The following is a 20,387-nucleotide window of genomic DNA, read 5'->3' as shown; positions in this document are numbered from 1 at the left end:
AGGGAAACCGGATAAACATGAGGGAGAAAGGAATAGAAGGATAGGGTGAGATGAAGAGGGATGGGAGGAGGCTCATGTGGAACATAGGCATAGACCAGTTGGGCTGGGAGGCCTGTTTCTGTACTGTAGACTCTACCCCCAGTGATATGGCTGGCACCATTTTGGAAGGGACCTGCCATTAGGTGTCCTGAGCCCCTGTTTGTCTCAGGCAGTGGACCCCTTTAACTATGGAAATTGAAGTCCTACAACATAAACTCTGGGCCATTGGAACTAATGCCTGGAGAGGGGTGAGCATTTAATTGGCCTGCTCCTTTGGGGTACAGATCAATAATCTGGACGACTGCTGCCCTGCGACTCTCCCTTCACCATTGCTGCCCCCTCCGCCAGAGTAAAAAGATACCTCAGAGAGAGAGAGAGAGAGAGAGAGGTCAATACCAGGAGTAGTGTTCAGGTGGGGAGTGGAAGCAAAATCTCCAGGGTCAGTTCAGTGCCTGGGTAAGCATAGGTGTCAGTGGAATGGTGAGTTATATGGTCTCAGTGGTCTTCCCCTGACTCTATGTTTGAAGTTTGCCAATGATGTTGTTCTGTGAGGCTTTAATGATTGTTTTCCTCTGCCCCACCCATTCAGACCTGATGAGCCTGAAACAGATGCTGGAGAAACTCGGCGTTCCCAAGACCCATCTGGAGGTGAAGAAGATGATTGCTGAAGTAACCGGTGGCAGCAGTGAGACCATCTCCTACCGTGACTTTGTCACCATGATGCTGGGCAAACGCTCCGCGGTCCTCAGATTGTGAGTGTTGGCATCCCTCAGACTGGTGACTCTCTACCCCTTGCCAGTTTAGCTCAGCGCAATCTCTGTGCACTGCATGTTAGAAGGGACATAGAACAACAACTTATATTTATATAGCATCTTTAACATAATGAGAAGTCCCAAGGTGCTTCACAGGAGCATCATAAAATAAAGTAGCACACCAAGCTATATAAGGCAATAATAGGTCAGGTGACCAAAAGCTTGGTCAAAGAGATAAGTTTTAAGGAGCGTCTTAAAGGAGGAAAGTGAGTTATAGAGGCGGAGAGGTTGAGGGAGGTCATTCCAGAACTTGGGGCCCAGGCAGCTGAAGGCACAGCCACCAATGTTGTAATAACTAAACTCGGGGATGCACAAGAGGCCAGAATTAGATGAATGCAGAGATCTCAGAGGGTTGTGGGACTGGAAGAGATTACAGAGATAGGGAGGAGCGCAACCATGGAGGGATTTGAAAACAAGGATGAGAATTTTAAAATCAAGACGTTTTTTGACTGGGAGCTGGGGTAGGTCAGCGAGCACAGAGCTGATAGGGGAATGTGACTCAGCGCAGGTTAAGAGTTTTCAATAACCTCAAGTTTACTCTCAATGCTTCTGTCCTTCAGTGATTCAGTTCCATTCTTAGTTTAAGATTTGATCTAATCTTCCCATTAGCCATTGATATTCTGATCTTCAATTAATCCCTTTTTTCCCTCTTTACTCGAATCTGTTCAGAAGGAACTATTCAGAAAAAAGTGGAAACAGTCAGGCAGGGCTCAAAGAAGCCAAAGAACAGGACAGAAAGGCATAAAGGAATGCAAAGAAAGTGATTGCTAGAGAAAGATCCCTGGCCAGGGAAGAAATATTTGAAATTCTGGATTCCAAAGAGGGACAAAAAGATATCTTCAGAAAGGAGCTGCCCGAGGTAGGTTAACAAAAGATGTAGGAAATATCTGTACAATTCACAGTGCAGGTGGAGTAAGCTTAGTTCAAAGAGAATGACATCAAAGAGGGGTGGGGCCAATACTTTAACTTGCTAATGAATGAAGAAACTCATGGACAAAGACAGAAGAGGTAGATGGAAAACAAGGAATGACAACTAACCTCAAAACAGAAGAAATCAGAACAGAACTGACAGGAATGAAAAACAGCAAAACAGTAGGACTGGATGAGATAACAGTGGAAGAATGGAACTGCCGAGGTGAATATGGGGTCCAGGTCCTGAACAACCTATTCAATTGTGTTCTGATAAGAGAGAAAATCCCAAGAACAAGGAGGCAAAGCATTTTGGTGCCAATATTCAAAGGAAAGGGAAACGTTCAAGATTCCAAAAACTCTTGAGGAATTAAACTCTTGCCACATACCTTCAAGATATGGGAGAGAATCATGGAACAGAGATTGAGAAAAGTAGTGGAAATGCATGACGATCAGTTCAGATTTATGCCCAGAAGAAGCACCATCAATGTCATTTTTGTTTTGAGAAAAGTGATGGAGAAATATCAGGAAGGCCAATCCAACATGAAGATTGTATTCATCGATCTAGAGAAGGCTTATGACTGGGTGCCGAGGGAGAAAGCCTGGAGATGTGCTAGAGTTCAGGAGTCTCTGAGAAGTATGTCCGACTATTAGACAATATGTTGGAAGAGTACCAGACAAGCGAAGCAGTGTGGGGGAGAGTGATAGTTGGATTGCACCAAGGATGAGGCCCTTCCTTTTCCTGATTGTCATGGATGTTCTAACTGAGCAAGTGAGACAAGAAGTGCCATGGTCAATGATGTTTGCAGATGCCATTGAGCCATGTGGGTGGGGATGATTAGAACACGACCGAGTATCTGGAGAAAAGCACTGGAAGATAAGGGTTTGAAGATCAGTAGACCAAGTACCCAATTTATGGATATCAGTTGAACCTAGGGAAGAGGATCAGAGCGAAGGTGCAAAGACTATGGGTGAAGACTTAGAGAAGGTGAGTAGTTCAGGGCTGGCAGAAGATTAAAGTATGGAAATAGAGATTAAGGAACAGATTAGCTCTGGTTGGAGTAGTTGGGAGAAGTGCAATGGAATGTTGTGTGATAGAAAAGTATCGCTGAGACTGAAAGGAAGAACCTACAAGAGGGTGTGAGGTCAGCTTTGTTATATAGTGCAGAAACTTGGGCTACATCAGGAAGAGAGTAACAATGCATGGATACAAATGAGATGTAGATGCTACGTTGGATGTGTGGAGGAATGAGAAAAGACAAAATTGGGAACCGGTACATCAGGGGGGGTCAGTGAAGATTGTGGGAGCATCGAAGAAAGTAGCCAAGAAGAGATTGAAATGGTATGGTCATCTCTTGTGGGGAGAGCAAGAGAGAAAGGATTTGTGGTGAATTGAGTGATGGAGATGGGACTGCCAGGAAGAAAGAGAAGAGCAAGGCCTAAGACCAGATGGGAAGATGCGGTGGAGGGAGACTTAAACGCATCGGGATTGGAAGAGGAATGGGTGAGTGACAGGGAGATGGAGAAGGATGATCAACCAGTATTGTGGGACCCCGAGCAAAATGGGAGAAGCTGAAAGAAGAAGACTGCAATCTATTCAAGTGTGTCCTTTCCGTTCCTTTGTTAATTATTTTGCATCGCTGTTTTATAGTTTTATGTCCCAATGTTTCCTTCCATTTAACATGGGTAAGATCCTTTTTTATCTCATGAGAATTTACTTTTCTTTTTCTAGTTAAGTATCCTTGTCCTTTATTTTTATTTTCTGTTCTTACCCTAATTTAATTAGATTTCAGTCACTGTTGCCCACCTTTGATAGTTTTAAGTTATGTGGTATATTAACTTTTGTTAAAAAGGGATTGGAGTATGTGGTAATCTGAGGTGCAATACACCTTTAAGAGAATGTGAGCAGATTGACCACGTGACTGTATTACCCAATTGCTGTGTAGCACGGGCTACAATCAGTAGTTTAGAATAGGGTCTGGTTGGAGAAGCACGCATTGTGTTAGTGCTCGGTTACTTGTGTAAATAAACATCACGTGCTTCATCTTACATTGGTCTCTGCATCTGCGGTATCTTGTTTACCACCTCACTCAACAGTAGATAAGCGTACAACCGTGTGCGCTGAGCAAAGCGACCTGATAGAAGGAACCTAACAGAGTATAAGAGTAAGGAAGTCTTACTACAATTATACAGTGCATTGGTCAGGCCACACCTGGAGTACTGTGTGCAGTTCTCGTCTCCTTGCCTAAGGAAGGACATAACACTTCCTTAGGGAGGGAGTGCAATGAAAGCTCACTAGACTGGCTCTTGTAATGAAGGGATTGTCTTGTGAGGAGAGATTGAATCGACTAGGTGGGCCCCACACGCCAACGTGTAAAATGAAGCGTGGTGACGTCAGGCGTGTGTCCTGATGTCATCGTGCACCTTTGCAATATTCTGTTCGGCGGGCGCGCACCGGAGTTGGCTGCGTGCCCGCCGAACTGTCAAAGGCCTTTTAAGGCCATTAATAAACCAATTAAAGTAATTCTCGAAGCTGCCCGTCCAACCTTAAGGTTGGCGGTCAGGCAAAGAGCACAAGTGGCCTTTGCATTTTTCAGGAAACCTCATCCATGGGCGGGATGAGGTTTCCGGAAGGTTTTATTAAATAAATAAATACTTTTTTTGCAATTCATAAACATGTCCCAGCTCATGTGACACTGTCACATGAGCGGAGATGACTAAATAATTTTAATTTTTCTTTATTTCAAACTTTCATGATGAACTTAGTCTCCCTGAGGCAGCTCTGGGCCTCAGGGAGTTTCTGCGCTCTTTCACGTGCATGCCACAGGCCCTGGCTCTCCCTCCTCCCTCTGCCTGCACAGGTAGTGCTACCAGGGGCACATCACACTGGGTGGGCCTTAATTGGCCCGCCCAAGTAAAATGGCGGCGTGCAGCCGATCATGGGCAGCGATTGGCTCCGCGCTCACCCGTGCCCGCTCTCGCCCAGCCTGCCCGACAGAGAGAAAATTCTCCCTATAAAATTCTTAAGGGGCTTGACGGTAGATAATCAGAAAATGTTTCTGCTGACTAGGGAGGCTAGAACACTGAGTCACAGTCTCAGAATACAGGCTTGGCCGTTTAGAACTGAGATGGGAAATTCCTTCACTCGGAGGTTTGTGAACCAATGGAATTTTCTACCTGTGAACACTCAGTCATTCGGTATATTTAAGACTTAGATCAAGAGATTTTTGGGTAGTAAAAGAGTTAGGGGGTAGGGAGAGAGTGTAGGAAGGTGGAGTTCAGGTAGATTATCCAGGATTTTATTGAATGGTGGAGTTGGCTTGAAGAGTTGAATGGTCTATTCCAGCTCCTATTTTTTAGAACCAAAGAAGTGTTACGGCGCAGAAAGAGGCCATTCAGCCCATCGTGTCTGCGCCAGCCAAAAAAAGAGAAAAAAAGAAACTAGCCGCTCGTTTTTAACCCCACTTTCCAGCACCTGGTTTGTAGCCGTGCAGGTTACAGCACTTCAGCTGCAGACCCAGGTACCTTTTAAATGAATTGAGTGTTTCAGTCTCGACCATCGATTTAGGCAGTGAATTCTTACATCTTGCTCATTCTCCAGAACCAAGTCAGGCCCTTCCATCCTGGATGGAGGGTCAGTGTAAGTTTCTTGAGAAATCTGGTCCCCCCTTGCTCCACTGACGTTGATTCAAATGCGGTTTTGTCCCGCGTGTTACAACACTTCATCTAACGGAATTAGGCTGCAGACGTTCTTGGGCCTAGTAGGATCCAGCAAGATTCTATGCTTACCAGACAGAAACACAAGCCTGCTTCCCCGGCTATGGCAGTTCTGTATAGAAGATCTTGAAGGTGATAAATAAAGAAATTGCATTTCCCCTGGTGCCTTTTACAATCTCAGGATGACCCAAGATACTTCACAGCCAATAAAATACTTTTTGAGGTATGGTCACTGTCATAATGCAGGAAACGGGGCAGCCAATTTGCACACAGCAAGCTCCCGCAAACAGCAACATGAGAACGACCGGATAATCTGTTTTAGTGATGCTGGTTAAGATACAAATATTGACCAGGTGTGGAATTCCCCTGCTTTCTTCAAACAGCAGCTGGTGGAATTTAAATTCAATTAGTAAATCTGGGTTTGAAAGCTCGTCTCAGTAATGGTGACCATGAAACTATCATCAATTGTTGTAAAAACCCATCTGGTTCACTAATGTCTTTAGGGAAGGAAATCTGCCGTCCTTACCTGTCCTGGCCTACATGTGACTCCAGACCCGCAGCAATGCGGTTGGCTCTTAATTGCCCTCTGAAATGGCTGAGCAAGCCACTCAGTTTGAGGGTGATTAGGGGTAGGCATCAAATGCTGGCCTTGCTAGTGATGCCCACATGCCATGAAAGAATAAACTGTAAAAGATGGTGTCATGGGATCCCACATCCACCTGAGAGAAGGCAAGGCCTTCAACTATTCATGTGAAGCACAGAACCTCTGGTAAGGTAGCACTCCCTCAGTACTGCACCACGGAACCTCTGGTAAGGTAGCACTCCCTCAGTACTGCACCACAGAAGCTCTAGTAATGTAGCACTCCCTCAGTACTGCACCACAGAATCTCTGGTAAGGTAGCACTCCCTCAGTACTGCACCACAGAATCTCTGGTAAGGTAGCACTCCCTCAGTACTGCACCACAGAACCTCTAGTAATGTAGCACTCCCTCAGTACTGCACCACAGAACCTCTAGTAATGTAGCACTCCCTCAGTACTGCACCACAGAACCTCTAGTAATGTAGCACTCCCTCAGTACTGCACCACGGAACCTCTAGTAATGTAGCACTCCCTCAGTACTGCACCACAGAACCTCTGGTAATGTAGCACTCCCTCAGTACTGCACCACAGAACCTCTGGTAATGTAGCACTCCCTCAGTACTGCACCACAGAAGCTCTAGTAATGTAGCACTCCCTCAGTACTGCACCACGGAACCTCTGGTAAGGTAGCACTCCCTCAGTACTGCACCACAGAAGCTCTAGTAATGTAGCACTCCCTCAGTACTGCACCACAAAACCTCTAGTAATGTAGCACTCCCTCAGTATTGCACCACAGAACCTCTGGTAATGTAGCACTCCCTCAGTACTGCACCACAGAACCTCTGGTAACGTAGCACTCCCTCAGTACTGCACCACAGAACCTCTGGTAATGTAGCACTCCCTCAGTACTGCACCAGAGAACCTCTGGTAATGTAGCACTCCCTCAGTACTGCACCACGGAACCTCTGGTAATGTAGCACTCCCTCAGTACTGCACCACGGAACCTCTAGTAATGTAGCACTCCCTCAGTACTGCACCACAGAACCTCTAGTAATGTAGCACTCCCTCAGTACTGCACCACAGAACCTCTGGTAATGTAGCACTCCCTCAGTACTGCACCACAGAACCTCTGGTAATGTAGCACTCCCTCAGTACTGCACCACAGACCCTCTAGTAATGTAGCACTCCCTCAGTACTGCACCACAGAACCTCTGGTAATGTAGCACTCCCTCAGTACTGCACCACAGAACCTCTAGTAATGTAGCACTCCCTCAGTACTGCACCACAGAACCTCTGGTAATGTAACACTCCCTCAGTACTGCACCACAGAACCTCTGGTAATGTAGCACTCCCTCAGTACTGCACCACGGAACCTCTGGTAATGTAGCACTCCCTCAGTACTGCACCACAGACCCTCTAGTAATGTAGCACTCCCTCAGTACTGCACCACAGAACCTCTGGTAATGTAGCACTCCCTCAGTACTGCACCACAGAACCTCTAGTAATGTAGCACTCCCTCAGTACTGCACCACAGAACCTCTGGTAATGTAACACTCCCTCAGTACTGCACCACAGAAGCTCTAGTAATGTAGCACTCCCTCAGTACTGCACCAGAGAACCTCTGGTAATGTAGCACTCCCTCAGTACTGCACCACAGAACCTCTGGTAATGTAGCACTCCCTCAGTACTGCACCACGGAACCTCTGGTAATGTAGCACTCCCTGAGTACTGCACCAGAGAACCTCTGGTAATGTAGCACCCCCTCAGTACTGCACCACAAACCTCTGGTAATGTAGCACTCCCTCAGTACTGCACCACAGAACCTATGGTAACATAGCACTCCCTCAGTACTGCACCACAGAACCTCTGGTAATGTAGCACTCCCTCAGTACTGCACCACAGAACCTCTGGTAATGTAGCACTCCCTCAGTACTGCACCACAGAACCTCTGGTAAGGTAGCACTCCCTCAGTACTGCACCACGGAACCTCTGGCAATGTAGCACTCCCTCAGTACTGCACCACGGAACCTCTGGTAATGTAGCACCCCCTCAGTACTGCACCAGGCATGTCAGCCTAGATTACAAGGCATAAGGTCTCAGGAGTTGGGATTGAATGTACGACCTTCACGCTCTGAGGCAGCAGAGCTGGCAGCTGAGCCACAGCTCACTTATGATGAGATGGGAAGGCTGATGCCTTATTGGTGAATATTAGAGAACCATTGCACTGGTCTGTATGGTGGGACCTTTTTGAACTTTTCCCATTCTCTGGTGAAGTGTGCAGCTCTGAGCAGCCTTGTCTGTGTGGGACCCAGTTTAAAGCAGACTGTTTGCTGCTTGTGAGAAGGGGCCAACAAGCTCATTTCCTGAAAGGTCGAGTGAGTGGGGAGGTGTTTACTGCACGAATGATATTTTGTTATGATACACAGAAGTTTGTGTTCGGTTCTAACAATCTAGCAGGAGCGAAGTTGCCCTTTTATGAGTGCTGTGTGACCCAGTTAATAGACTGTATATGACAGGGATTGTCTGTGTTTACACTGGACGGGATTGTGTGTGGACAGTAGCTGAAAGTTAGTTTGGTTAAATTCTAAAGGCAGCTGTTTAAGTAGAACTTTCAGATGAGACGTTAAACCAAGGCGTTGTCTGCTCTCTCAGGCAGCTGTTAAAGATCCCCTTCTTAAAGAAGAACAGGGAAGTTCTCCCCAGTGGCCTGGCCAATATTTATCCCTCAGTCAACATCATTAAAAAGCAAATTATTTGCTCAGTATCATGTTACTGTTTGTGGGAGCTTGCTGTGTGCAAATTGGCGGTTGCGTTTCCTAGATTGCAACAGTGACTACACTTCAAAAAGTACTTAATTGGCTGTAAAATGCTTTAGGTCATGAAAGGTGCTGTAAAAATGCTCGTCTTCCTCATGGTCCCTGCGCGAATAGGCATTCAGCCTGGATGTTAACCCAGTGTAATGTTGATCTGTTCTCCGAGGGTTGACTGCAGCAGAGTTTGAACACTTCACAGAATCACAGAATTGTTACGATGCAGGAGGAGGCCATTCGGCCCATCGTGTCTGCAGCTTCTGCAACAGAGGTGAGAGGGAGGGAGACCAACTGGGCCACAGCTCGTCTCAAACACAGCTGCATCAATGACAGATAAAATAAAAAACAGCACGTGCTGGAAACACACAGCAGGTCAAGCAGCGTCTGTGCGGAGAGACACAGAGTTAACGTTTCTTGGTGTCTCTCTGCACAGATGCTGCCAGACCTGTTGGGTATTTCCCAACATTTCCTGTTTTTAATTTCAGGTTTCCTGCATTCCACAGTATTTTGCTCCAGTATAAACCAAGAGTTGCCATGGTGGCTGCCAAGCTCGCGTACAGAGCGCTTGGTGCGTTGTGTTTACTTGGACCTCATTTGTGTTAATGTGATCATTCGCTTCTGTCCTTGACGTCAAGCGAGGTGGTTGGGGAATGTTTAGGAATTCTGAACTTGGGGAAAACTGTTTGTGTGTTTCAGGTAAGGTAAGAGAGAGCTTGAAATCAGCAGCAGTGAGTGAATGGAAGCGATGGGTCCACACTGAGACAGGCAGCGTCTAAAGGTACCAGTCCGGTGTTAATGATGAGCCTTTTCACAAAGGCAATTTAGAACACACTTAAAAACCTCTCGAAGCAGAGAACTGGTCTGTGATTAAAAAGAGCCCCAGGACTGATTCCCTAATGTCACATCGCAAAGCCTGAATTCCTCCAAGGCCTTGCCTACTGCCTATCTCTGTAACCTTCTCCTACAACACTGAGATCTCTGTATTCCTCCAGTTCTGCTGACCACCCTGAGGTTCCCTGTGTTTAGTCGTTCCACCACTGGCAGCCAGGCCTTCAGATGCCGAGGCCTCAGTTCCGGAAATCCCTCCCTAAACTTCTCCACGTTGCTCACCTCCTTTACGATGCTGCTTAAAAGCTCCCTCTTTGATCAATCGTTTTGTCACTGGTCCTAATACCTCCTTATCTGCCTCGATGTCAAATTTTGTTTGATAATGTTCCTGTGAAACACTGTTACACCATGTTAAATCTGCCATTTAAATGGAAGATGTTGTTTGTGGGATCTCACTGTGCACAAAGTTTTCTAAATCCCAAAAGTGACCACGCTCAACAAGTACTTCACTGAGACGTCCTGAGGTGGTAAAAGGCACTATATTAAATGCACGTTCCTGCGCTTTTGTGTGTTATAAACTAAATGTCACTAAGATTGCCTGTCTCCATATTATATGAGGGTCTGGAATGGTCTGCCTGAGAATGTGGTGGAGACAGGTTCAATCGAAGTGTTCAAAAGGGAATTAGACTGTTAGCTGTAAAGGAAGAACACTCAGGGTTTGTGGGGAGAAGCCAGGTGAATGGCACTAAGTGAGTTGCTCATTTGGAGAGGCAGTGCAGATAGGCAGAATGGCCACTTTCTGCACTATATAACAGTTCTGTGATTCTTTGAGCTCATTCTCAAGATCTAACTCTGCAGTTAAACCAGAGCTAAACATTTCTGTTCATGGCTGTGATTTGATTTTATTACAAATTAAGCTCACTTTATAGTTGGTGTGATTTAGTAACTGACCTGTTTGGAGGTCATTTAGTTCAGGCTATGATTCTATTCCCCAGATTGATGTGGTTTTCTTTGTAATTTGTCAGTCAGAATCGATTAGTAGATATTTAAACCGAGGGAGAAGATGCTAATCAATATTTGAATTTTATTGACCTTGTAGCTTAAATATTTTACATAGTATTTACAGCATAGAAACAGGCCATTGGACTCAACTGGGCTATGCTGGCATTTATTCTCCAAATACACCTCTTCCCAGCCCTCTTCATCTCATATCTACTTATTTATCTTCCCCTTAAATATATCTCTGCTATTCACCACACCATTCCCTGTGGGTAGTGAGTTCCACATTCACACCTGAATTCCTGATTGGATTTATTAATGACTGTCTTATATTGATGGCCCCATAGTTCTGGCCTTGCCTGCAAGTGGAAACATCTTGTTTACATCTACCCTAGGGATCCCTTCATAATCTTAACACAAACTCTTTGATGTCACCCTTCAGTTTTCTCCATTCTCGATTAAAGAGCCCCAGACTGTTCTGTCTTTCCTGCTAGGTTTAACCTCTCAGTCCTGGTATTACTTCTGTCAATGTTTTCTGCACCTCCTCCTCCAGTGTCTCGATATCATTTTTATAATATGGAGAGCAGCACCGGTCGCAGTGTTCGATGGGTGTGCTTGGACTAGGAAAATCTTCATTCTTATCAGCCTGCCATTAAGCTCTTTGTGTAGGCATCGGGCAAATGGGAAGTATTTAACATTCCGGCCAGGTTTACGGATGGTCCTTGGGATTTGGAATATAAAGAGCGATGAGTGAGAGTAGTGAGGAGAGGCTGGGCCACAGCAGCTTCCTGAACAGAGGGAGCAGTATCCACCCCTCTCTCTGCAAAGCAGTGACATCATCGCTTTCATTCCCGCCTGCCCACCTTAAACCTACACACACTGCATTTAAATAGGAATGAAATTCCTAAAGAGCCGAGAGGGATGAATGCCTTTTTGTAGACTTTGGAGCACGCAAGCTTGTCAATTCATTCACTGTGTAGGGGCTGCATTGACCGAGTGCGAGTGCTGGTCTTGGGGCCATTCACAGGGTTAATGCTGAACTTGTAATTTCAGCTCCAACTTAATGGACCGCGCTCTCTGCTTCAGCAGTTTGAGAGTTCAATAGCTCCACAGCGCTTGCGAATCAGCAGCTGAATCCTGTTTTACACAAGAAATTGAAAACCTTGAGCTTGCTTGTGACATCCTGGGACAGTACACAGTCTAACCCCAGGACTTTGTGGTAGTATTCGGTGCACAGTCTGATCCCAGGACAGTGGGTTGGAATTCAGTGCGCAGTGTGATCCCAGAACAGTTTGGACACTGAAGAATGAAACTTTAAACAGGTCAGCAGTGGCTCAGTTGGTAACAATCTTGGTTTTAAGTAAAAGTTGTGGGTTCAACTCACCTCAGAGATTTTAACACGTAACCCAGTTTACAATGCCGTACTGAGGGAGGGCTGCACTGTCGGAGATTCAGTCCTGAGGAAGTGCTGCACTGTTGGAGAGTCACTACTGAGGGAGTGCCACACTGTCAGAGGGTCAGTACTGAGGGAGTGCTGCACTGTCGGAGGGTCAGTACTGAGGGTGTGTTGCACTGTCGGAGGGTCAGTACTGAGGGAGTGCTGCACTGTCAGAGGGCCAGTACTGAGGGAGTGCTGCACTGTCAGAGGGCTAGTACTGAGGAAGCACCGCACTGTCGGAATGTCTGTATTGAGGGAGTGCTGCACTGTTGGAGGGTCAATACTGAGGGAGCACTGCACTGTCAGAGGGTCAGTACGGAGGGTCAGTACGGAGGGTCAGTACGGAGGGAGCACCGCACTTTCAGAGGGTCAGTACTGAGGGAGCGCCGCACTGTCAGTGTTGCTGTCTTTTGGATGAGACATTAAACAAAAGCTCTATCTGCTCTCTTGGATGCAAAGGGCCCCATGACACAATTTCAAATAATAGTGGCGGAGTTCTTCCTGTTGCTCTGGCCAATATTTATCATTCAATAAGCATCACTAAAAACAGATTATCAGGTCAATACCATATTGCTGCTTGTGGGAGCTTGCTGTGTACAAATTGGCTGCTGTGTTCCCTACATTACAGCAGTGACTACACTTCAACAAGTATTTAAATGGCTGTAAACCTCTTTCGGACATCCTGAGTTGTGCAAGGCGCTATATAAACGCAAGTTCCTTTTTTAATATATTCCTTACTTAATATTGTTGTTACGTTACTGAAAAGTGCAACTTTAAATGAAACAACTTTATATGAATCAGATTTTCCAATTACCACCAATATAAAAACTGTGGTTAGGTTTTGTAGGATCTTTCCTGTCAGAAGGAAAAACATTATCCCCTGTAAGTTTGAATATTGCACATTGCTAAATTTCTATATTTGTAAACAAAATAACTTTTAAAATTAAATAAATGTAAAGATATAAAAGAAAATCTTAACTCTACTTACCCCTGGCTCGCCGCCAATCATGTCCCTGACCCTCCCGCTCACTGAGCGAGGTCTTGGGGGTAAAAACAAAAAACTACTGCGGATGCTGGAAATCCAAAACAAAACAAAAACAGAATTACCTGGAAAAACTCAGCAGGTCCGGCAGCATTGGCGGAGAAGAAAAGAGTTGACGTTTCGAGTCCTCATGACCCTTCAGCAGAACTGAGTAATATTAGGAGAGGGGTGAAATATAAGCTGGTTTAAGGTGGGGGGGTGGAGAGAAGTTGGGGGTGGAGGGGTGGTTGTAGGGACAAGCAAGCAGTGATAGGAGCAGATAATCAAAAGATGTCACAGATAAAGGAACAAAGAGGTGTTGAAGGTGGTGATATTATCTAAACGAATGTGCTAATTAAGAATGGATGGCAGGACACTCAAGGTACAGCTCTAGTGGGGGTGGGGTGGAAAGACTGACAGGGCATTACAGGTATAGATTTAAAAATAATGGAAATAAGTGGGAAAAGAAAAACCTATATAAATTATTGGAAAAAACAAAAGGGAGGGGGAAGAAACGGAAAGGGGGTGGGGATGGACGAGGGAGTTCAAGATCTAAAGTTGTTGAATTCAATATTCAGTCTGGAAGGCTGTAAAGTGCCTAGTCGGAAGATGAGGTCTTGGGGGGATGAGCTGAGAGGCAGGAAGCGAATCTATAGAATGAGAACAGCTCCAAGGAGCAGGTCACAGAGGTAAACCTCAAACTGGAGACAAAAACAAAAATACCTGGAAAAACTCAGCAAGTCTGGCAGCATCTGCGGAGAGGAACACAGTTAACGTTTCGAGTCCGAATGACCCTTCAACAGAACTAAGTAAAAATAGAAGAGAGGTGAAATATAAGCTGGTTTAAGTGGGGGTGAGACAAGTAGAGCTGGATAGAGGGCCAGTGATAGGTGGAGATAACCAAAAGATGTCACAGACAAAATGAAAAAGAGGTGTTGAAGGTGGTGATATTATCTAAGGAATGTGCTAATTAAGGGTAGAAAGCAGGACAAGCAAGGTACAGATAGCCTTAGTGGGGGTGGGGTGAAGGAATCGAAAAAGGCTAAAAGGTAGAGATAAAACAATGGATGGACATACATTTAAAAATAATGGAAATAGGTGGGAAAAGAAAAATCTATATAATTTATTGGAAAAAATAAGGGGGGATCAGAAAGGGGGTGGGGATGGAAGAGAGAGTTCGTGATCTAAAATTGTTGAACTCAATATTCAGACCGGAAGGCTGTAAAGTGCCTAGTAGGAAGATGAGGTGCTGTTCCTCCAGTTTGCGTTGAGCTTCACTGGAAAAATGCAGCAGGCCAAGGACGGACATGTGGGCATGAGAGCAGGGTGGAGTGTTGAAATGGCAAGCGACAGGGAGGTCTGGGTAATGCTTGCAGACAGACCGAAGGTGTTCTGCAAAGCGGTCACCCAGTCTGCGTTTGGTCTCTCCAATGTAGAGGAAACCGCATTGGGTGCAACGAACGCAGTAGACTAAGTTCAGGGAAGTGCAAGTGAAATGCTGCTTCACTTGAAAGGAGTGTTTGGGCCCTTGGACGGTGAGGAGAGGGGAAGCGAAGGGGCAGGTGTTGCACCTTCTGCGGTTGCATGGGAAGGTGCCGTGGGAGGGGGTTGAGGTGTAGGGGTGTGATGGAGGAGTGGACCAGGGTGTCCCGGAGGGAATGATCCCTGCGGAATGCCATCAGGGGGGGTGAAGGGAAGATGTGTTTGGTGGTGGCATCATGCTGGAGTTGGCAGAAATGGCGAAGGATGATCCTTTGAATGCGGAGGCTGGTGGGGTGATAAGTGAGGACAAGGGGGACCCTATCATGTTTCTGGGAGGGAGAGGAAGGTGTGAGGGCGGATGCGCGGGAGATGGGCCGGACACGGTTGAGGGCCCTGTCAACCACCGTGGGTGGAAAACCTCGGTTAAGGAAGAAGGAGGACATGTCAGAGGAGCTGTTTTTGAAAGTGGCATCATCAGAACAGATGCGATGGAAGTGAAGGAACTGAGAGAATGGGATGGAGTCCTTACAGGAAGCGGGGTGTGAGGAGCTGTAGCCGAGGTAGCTGTGGGGGCCGGTAGGCTTGTAATGAATATTGGTGGACAGTCTATCACCAGAAATTGAGACAGAGAGGTCAAGGAAGGAAAGGGAAGTGTCAGTGATGGACCATGTGAAAATGATGGAGGGGTGGAAATTGGAAGCAAAATTAATAAATTTTTCCAGGTCCAGGCGAGAGCATGAAGCAGCACCGAAGTAATCATCGATGTACCGGAGAAAGAGTTGTGGGAGGGGGCCGGAGTAGGACTGGAACAAGGAATGTTCCACATACCCCATAAAGAGACAGGCATAACTGGAGCCCATGCGAGTACCCATAGCCACACCTTTTACTTGGAGGAAGTGAGAGGAGTTTAAGGAGAAATTGTTCAGTGTGAGAACAAGTTCAGCCAGACGGAGGAGAATAGTGGTGGATGGGGATTGTTTGGGCCTCTGTTCGAGGAAGGAGCGGAGAGCCCTCAGACCATCCTGGTGGGGGATGGAGGTGTAGAGGGATTGGACGTCCATTGTGAAGAGGAGGTGGTTGGGGCCAGGGAACTGGAAATTGTTGATATGATGTAGGGTGTCAGAGGAATCACGGATGTAGGTGGGAAGGGACTGGACAAGGGGAGAGAGAATGGAGTCAAGATAGCAAGAACTGAGTTCCGTGGGACAGGAACAGGCTGACATGCCTCAAACTGGAGAGATGGGGAGCGGGAGGGTCAGTGACCTGGAGGCTCGGGGGTTTGGAGAGGCCATTCCAAAATGTCGCTAATGGAGCCCGGGTGACCCAACATCAGACCTGACGCGAAACGACATCAGTGCGAATCCGCACCGCTCAACGCAAATCGTGGAGCTGCTAAAAACATGACGTTAAACTGAAAAAACTTAAAATGGGGCAACTTACTGTGGATCGACTCTGTTAACGTGAGAGTTTTTTAAACCATGGATGATCCATATAAGCTTTAAAATTAGAACTAAAACACGTGTTTTTGTTTTGCAGAATTATGGTGTTTGAAGGAAAGAGTGATGGAAATGGTTCAAAACCCCTGGGACCTCCTGCTAAGAGAGACATCTCCAGCCTCCCGTGAGCACGGGCTGGGAACGAACATCGTGCCTATCTTGGTTTGTAAATAATTCCGTCTGACCCTTCATTCCGGCTCTGTGGGGGAGAAGTGGGATTAGAGCAAACTGAATCCACTGTCAAACTGGATCCATTGTCAAACTGAATCCATTGTCAAACTGGATCCATTGTCAAGATGAATCCATTGTCAAACTGGATCCATTGTCAAGCTGAATCCATTATCAAACCGAATCCATTGTCAAGCTGAATCCATTATCAAACTGAATCCATTGTCAAACTGAATCCATTGTCAAGCTGAATCTGTTGTCAAGCTGAATTCATTTTCAAGCTGAATTCATTGTCAAGCTGAATCCATTGTCAAACTGAATCCATTGTCAAGCTGAATGCATTGTCAAGTTGAATTCATTGTCAAACTGAATCCATTGTCAAGCTGAATTCATTTTCAAGATGAATTCATTGTGAAGCTGAATCCATTGTCAAGATGAATCCATTGTCAAACTGAATCCATCGTCAAGCTGAATCTATTGTCAAGATAAATCCATTGTCAAGCTGAATTCATTGTCAAACTGAATCCATTGTCAAGCTCAATACATTGCCAAGATGAATTCATTGTCAAACTGAATCCATTGTCAAACTGAATCCATTGTCAAACTGAATCCACTGTCAAGCTGAATCTATTGTCAAGCTGAATCAATTGTCAAACCGAATTTATTGTCAAGCTGAATCCATTGTCAAGATGAAGCCATTGTGAAGCTGAATCCATTGTCAAACTGAGTCCATTGTCAAACTGAATCCATTGTCAAGCTGAATTCATTGTCAAACTGAATCCATTGTCAAGCATGTATCCATTGTCAAACTGAATTCATTTTCAAGATGAATTAAGACCATAAGACATAGGAGCAGAAATTAGGCCATTCGGCCCATCGAGTCTGCTCCACCATTCAATCATGGCTGATAAGTTTCTCAACCCCATTCTCCTGCCTTCTACCCGTAAACTTTGATCCCCTTACCAATCAAGAACCTATTGTCAAGCTGAATCCATTGTCAAGCTGAATCCATTGTCAAGATGGATCCATTGTCAAACTGAATCCATTGTCAAACTGAATCCATTGTCAAGCATGTATCCATTGTCAAACTGAATCCATTGTCAAGCTGAATTCACTGTCAAACTGAATCCATTGTCAAGCTGAATTCATTTTCAAGCTGAATCCATTGTCAAACTGAATCCATTGTCAAGATGACTCTATTGTCAAGATAAATCCATTGTCAAGCTGAATTCATTGTCAAACTGAATCCATTGTCAAGCTGAATCCATTGTCAAGCTAAATGCATTGTCAAGTTGAATTCATCGTCAAACTGAATCCATTGTCAAGCTCAATACATTGCCAAGACGAATTCATTGTCAAACTGAATCCATTGTCAAGCTGAATCCATTGTCAAGCTGAATTCATTTTCAAGCTGAATCCATTGTCAAACTGAATCCATTGTCAAGCTGACTCTATTGTCAAGATAAATCCATTGTCAAGCTGAATTCATTGTCAAACTGAATCCATTGTCAAGCTGAATCCATTGTCAAGCTGAATGCATTGTCAAGTTGAATTCTTCGTCAAACTGAATCCATTGTCAAGCACAATACATTGCCAAGACGAATTCATTGTCAAACTGAATCCATTGTCAAACTGAATCCATTGTCAAGCTGAATCTATTGTCAAACTGAATCTATTGTCAAGCTGAATCAATTGTCAAACCGAATTTATTGTCAAGCATATATCCATTGTCAAGCTGAATCCATTGTCAAGATGAATCCATTGTGAAGCTGAATCCATTGTCAAACTGAGTCCATTGTCAAACTGAATCCATTGTCAAGATGAATTCATTGTCAAACTGAATCCATTGTCAAACTGAGTCCATTGTCAAGTTGAATCCATTGTCAAGCATATATCCATTGTCAAGATGGATCCATTGTCAACCTGAATCCATTGACAAACTGAATCCATTGTCAATGAAGACTATACCTAGCGCACTCGGTGCTTCTCAAATCTGTGTCACCTTGCTTTCTCAAGGAAGGAAGCAGATATTTTATTGCATATCAGTCCAGAGTTGTCCAGTAGAACTTGCTGACCAGCCCAATGTAAGAATCCATTTTGGGCACAGGCACTCATTTTAGTAGAAAAATATATATAGGATGTCAGCTGTCCCTAAGTGAGTTGCACTGTTGCCTCTGAGTCAGAGGGTTGTGGGTTCAAGTCTTCACTCCAAGGACACTCCTGGTGCAGTACCGAGGGAGTGCTGCACTGCCGGAGGTGTCGTCTTTTAGATGAGGCTTTACACTGAGGGTCCGACTGCCTCTCAGGTGGTCGTACAAAATTCTGTGGCCACTATGTTGAAGAGGAGCAAGGGAGTTCTCTTTTGTGGCCTGTCAAATATTTATTCCTCAACTAACATAACTTTAAAAAAAGACATTATCTGGTCGTTATCGCGTTGATGTTTGTGGGATCCTGCCGTGCACAAATTGGCTGCCGCTTTTCCTATATCGCAGCAGTGGCTACAATTCAAAATTACTTTATTGGCTGCAAAGCATTTTTGGTTAGCCTGAGGTGGGGGAAGGTGCTATAAAAATGCAAGCTATTGACTGTTTTCAAACTTGGGTTGGAAATTTCCCATTTAATTCACCGATTCTGCCATATTCTGTCCACTGCCACCGATAGGTTGGCTGTGGTAATTGAAGCCATGGGATGGTTAATCAGAAAGAATTCAACTCCAGTTTTACATAGAATGAGCATTACAGAAACAGGCCATTCAGCCCAACTGGTCCGTGCTGGTGTTTAGACTCCACATGAGCCTCTTCACCTCACCTTATCAATATATCCTTTCTTCTTCATGCACTTATCCAGCTTCCTCTTAAAAGCATTAATGCCAATCACCTCAACCACTCCCTGTGGTAGCGATTCCACATTCTCTCCGCTCACTGGGCAAAGACGTTTCTCCTGAATTCCCCGATTGGATTTATTAGTGACCATCTTATGTTGATGGCCCAAGTTCCGGTCCTCCCATAGGTGGAAACATCATCCCTGTGTCTACCCTGTCCAACCCTTTCATAATTTTAAAGACCTCCATCAGGTTGTCTCTCAACCTTCTCTTTTCTGGAGAAAAGCGCCCCAGCCTGTTCAACCTTTCCTGATGGGTGCAACCTCTCAGCTCTGCTCTCATCCATGTAAATGTTTTTTGCACTTTGGCCAGTGCCTCAATATTCTTTGAGTTATGAAGGATTTGGTTCTGGATGCTGTCAGTCCCACTTGGCTTGACCCGTGCTATCTTTCAGCTCAGTGATGTAAAATTTATTCCAATCTCTCTAACTTCATCAATTTTTGCTATGGAAAATATTTTAAACTATATATCTATATATATATCTATATCTATATATATCATATATATATATATGTATATTGTAATGAATGGAAACCTTTGTTGTAATGATTTCAGAGCTCTGTGCAGTGGGAATGGTTGGATAATTCAATTCACGGTTAATAACAAAATAATCAAAATTTTGTACACCTTCAGATATGAAATAAACAATTTGGAAACAGAGGGTGTGCCTATCGCTCCAGCTTGGGTGGATATTTTAAACCGCACAGCTTTCATTTCAAAATGTCAGCTGTGGCTCAGCAGGTTGCTTTCTCTCACCTTGGAGTCAGAAGGCTGTGGGTTCAAGTCCCACTCCGGAGACTTCAGCATAACAATCCAATGCAGAGGGAGGTGCTAACTTTTGGATGAGACACATGTCTGCCCTCTCAGCTGGGGACGGGGGAGGGTGGTGGTGTGTGTCAAAGATCCCGCGGTGCTATTTCGAAGAAGAGCAGGAGAGTTCTCCCTGGTGTCCTGGCTAATAGTTATCCCTTGACCAACATCACAGAAACAGATTGTCTGATCATTATCACATCACTGTTTGTGGGATCTCACTGTGCGCAAAGTGGCTGCTGCTCCTACATACGACAGTAACTACACTTCAAAAATACTTCATTGGCTGTAAGGTGCTTTGGGAGATCGTGAAAGTTGCTGTATGAATGCAAGTTCGTTCTTTCTTTCAAGCCGTTCCCTGTCTCCTGCCTGTAAAGCAATGGGAGTTATTTATCAA

At 45.1% G+C, this 20,387-nt stretch overlaps 1 protein-coding gene across 1 annotated transcript in view; it reads left to right on the top strand.

Moving 5' to 3' along the window:
- The window catches only part of aif1l (allograft inflammatory factor 1-like), a 39,189-nt gene extending 21,597 nt beyond the window's left edge, over positions 1-17,592 (top strand). The window contains exons 5-6 of the mRNA XM_078550143.1: positions 629-791; positions 16,172-17,592. Coding sequence (XP_078406269.1) covers positions 629-791; positions 16,172-16,259 — 251 coding nt within the window. The 3' untranslated portion in view covers positions 16,260-17,592. The remainder of the gene's footprint in view (positions 1-628; positions 792-16,171) is intronic.
- The last annotated feature ends 2,795 nt before the right edge of the window (positions 17,593-20,387 follow it).

Source organism: Cetorhinus maximus, chromosome 10 (assembly GCF_964194155.1).
Source record: "Cetorhinus maximus chromosome 10, sCetMax3.hap1.1, whole genome shotgun sequence".
Lineage (NCBI taxonomy): Eukaryota > Metazoa > Chordata > Chondrichthyes > Lamniformes > Cetorhinidae > Cetorhinus > Cetorhinus maximus.
This window is presented reverse-complemented; position numbering and strand designations above follow the sequence as displayed.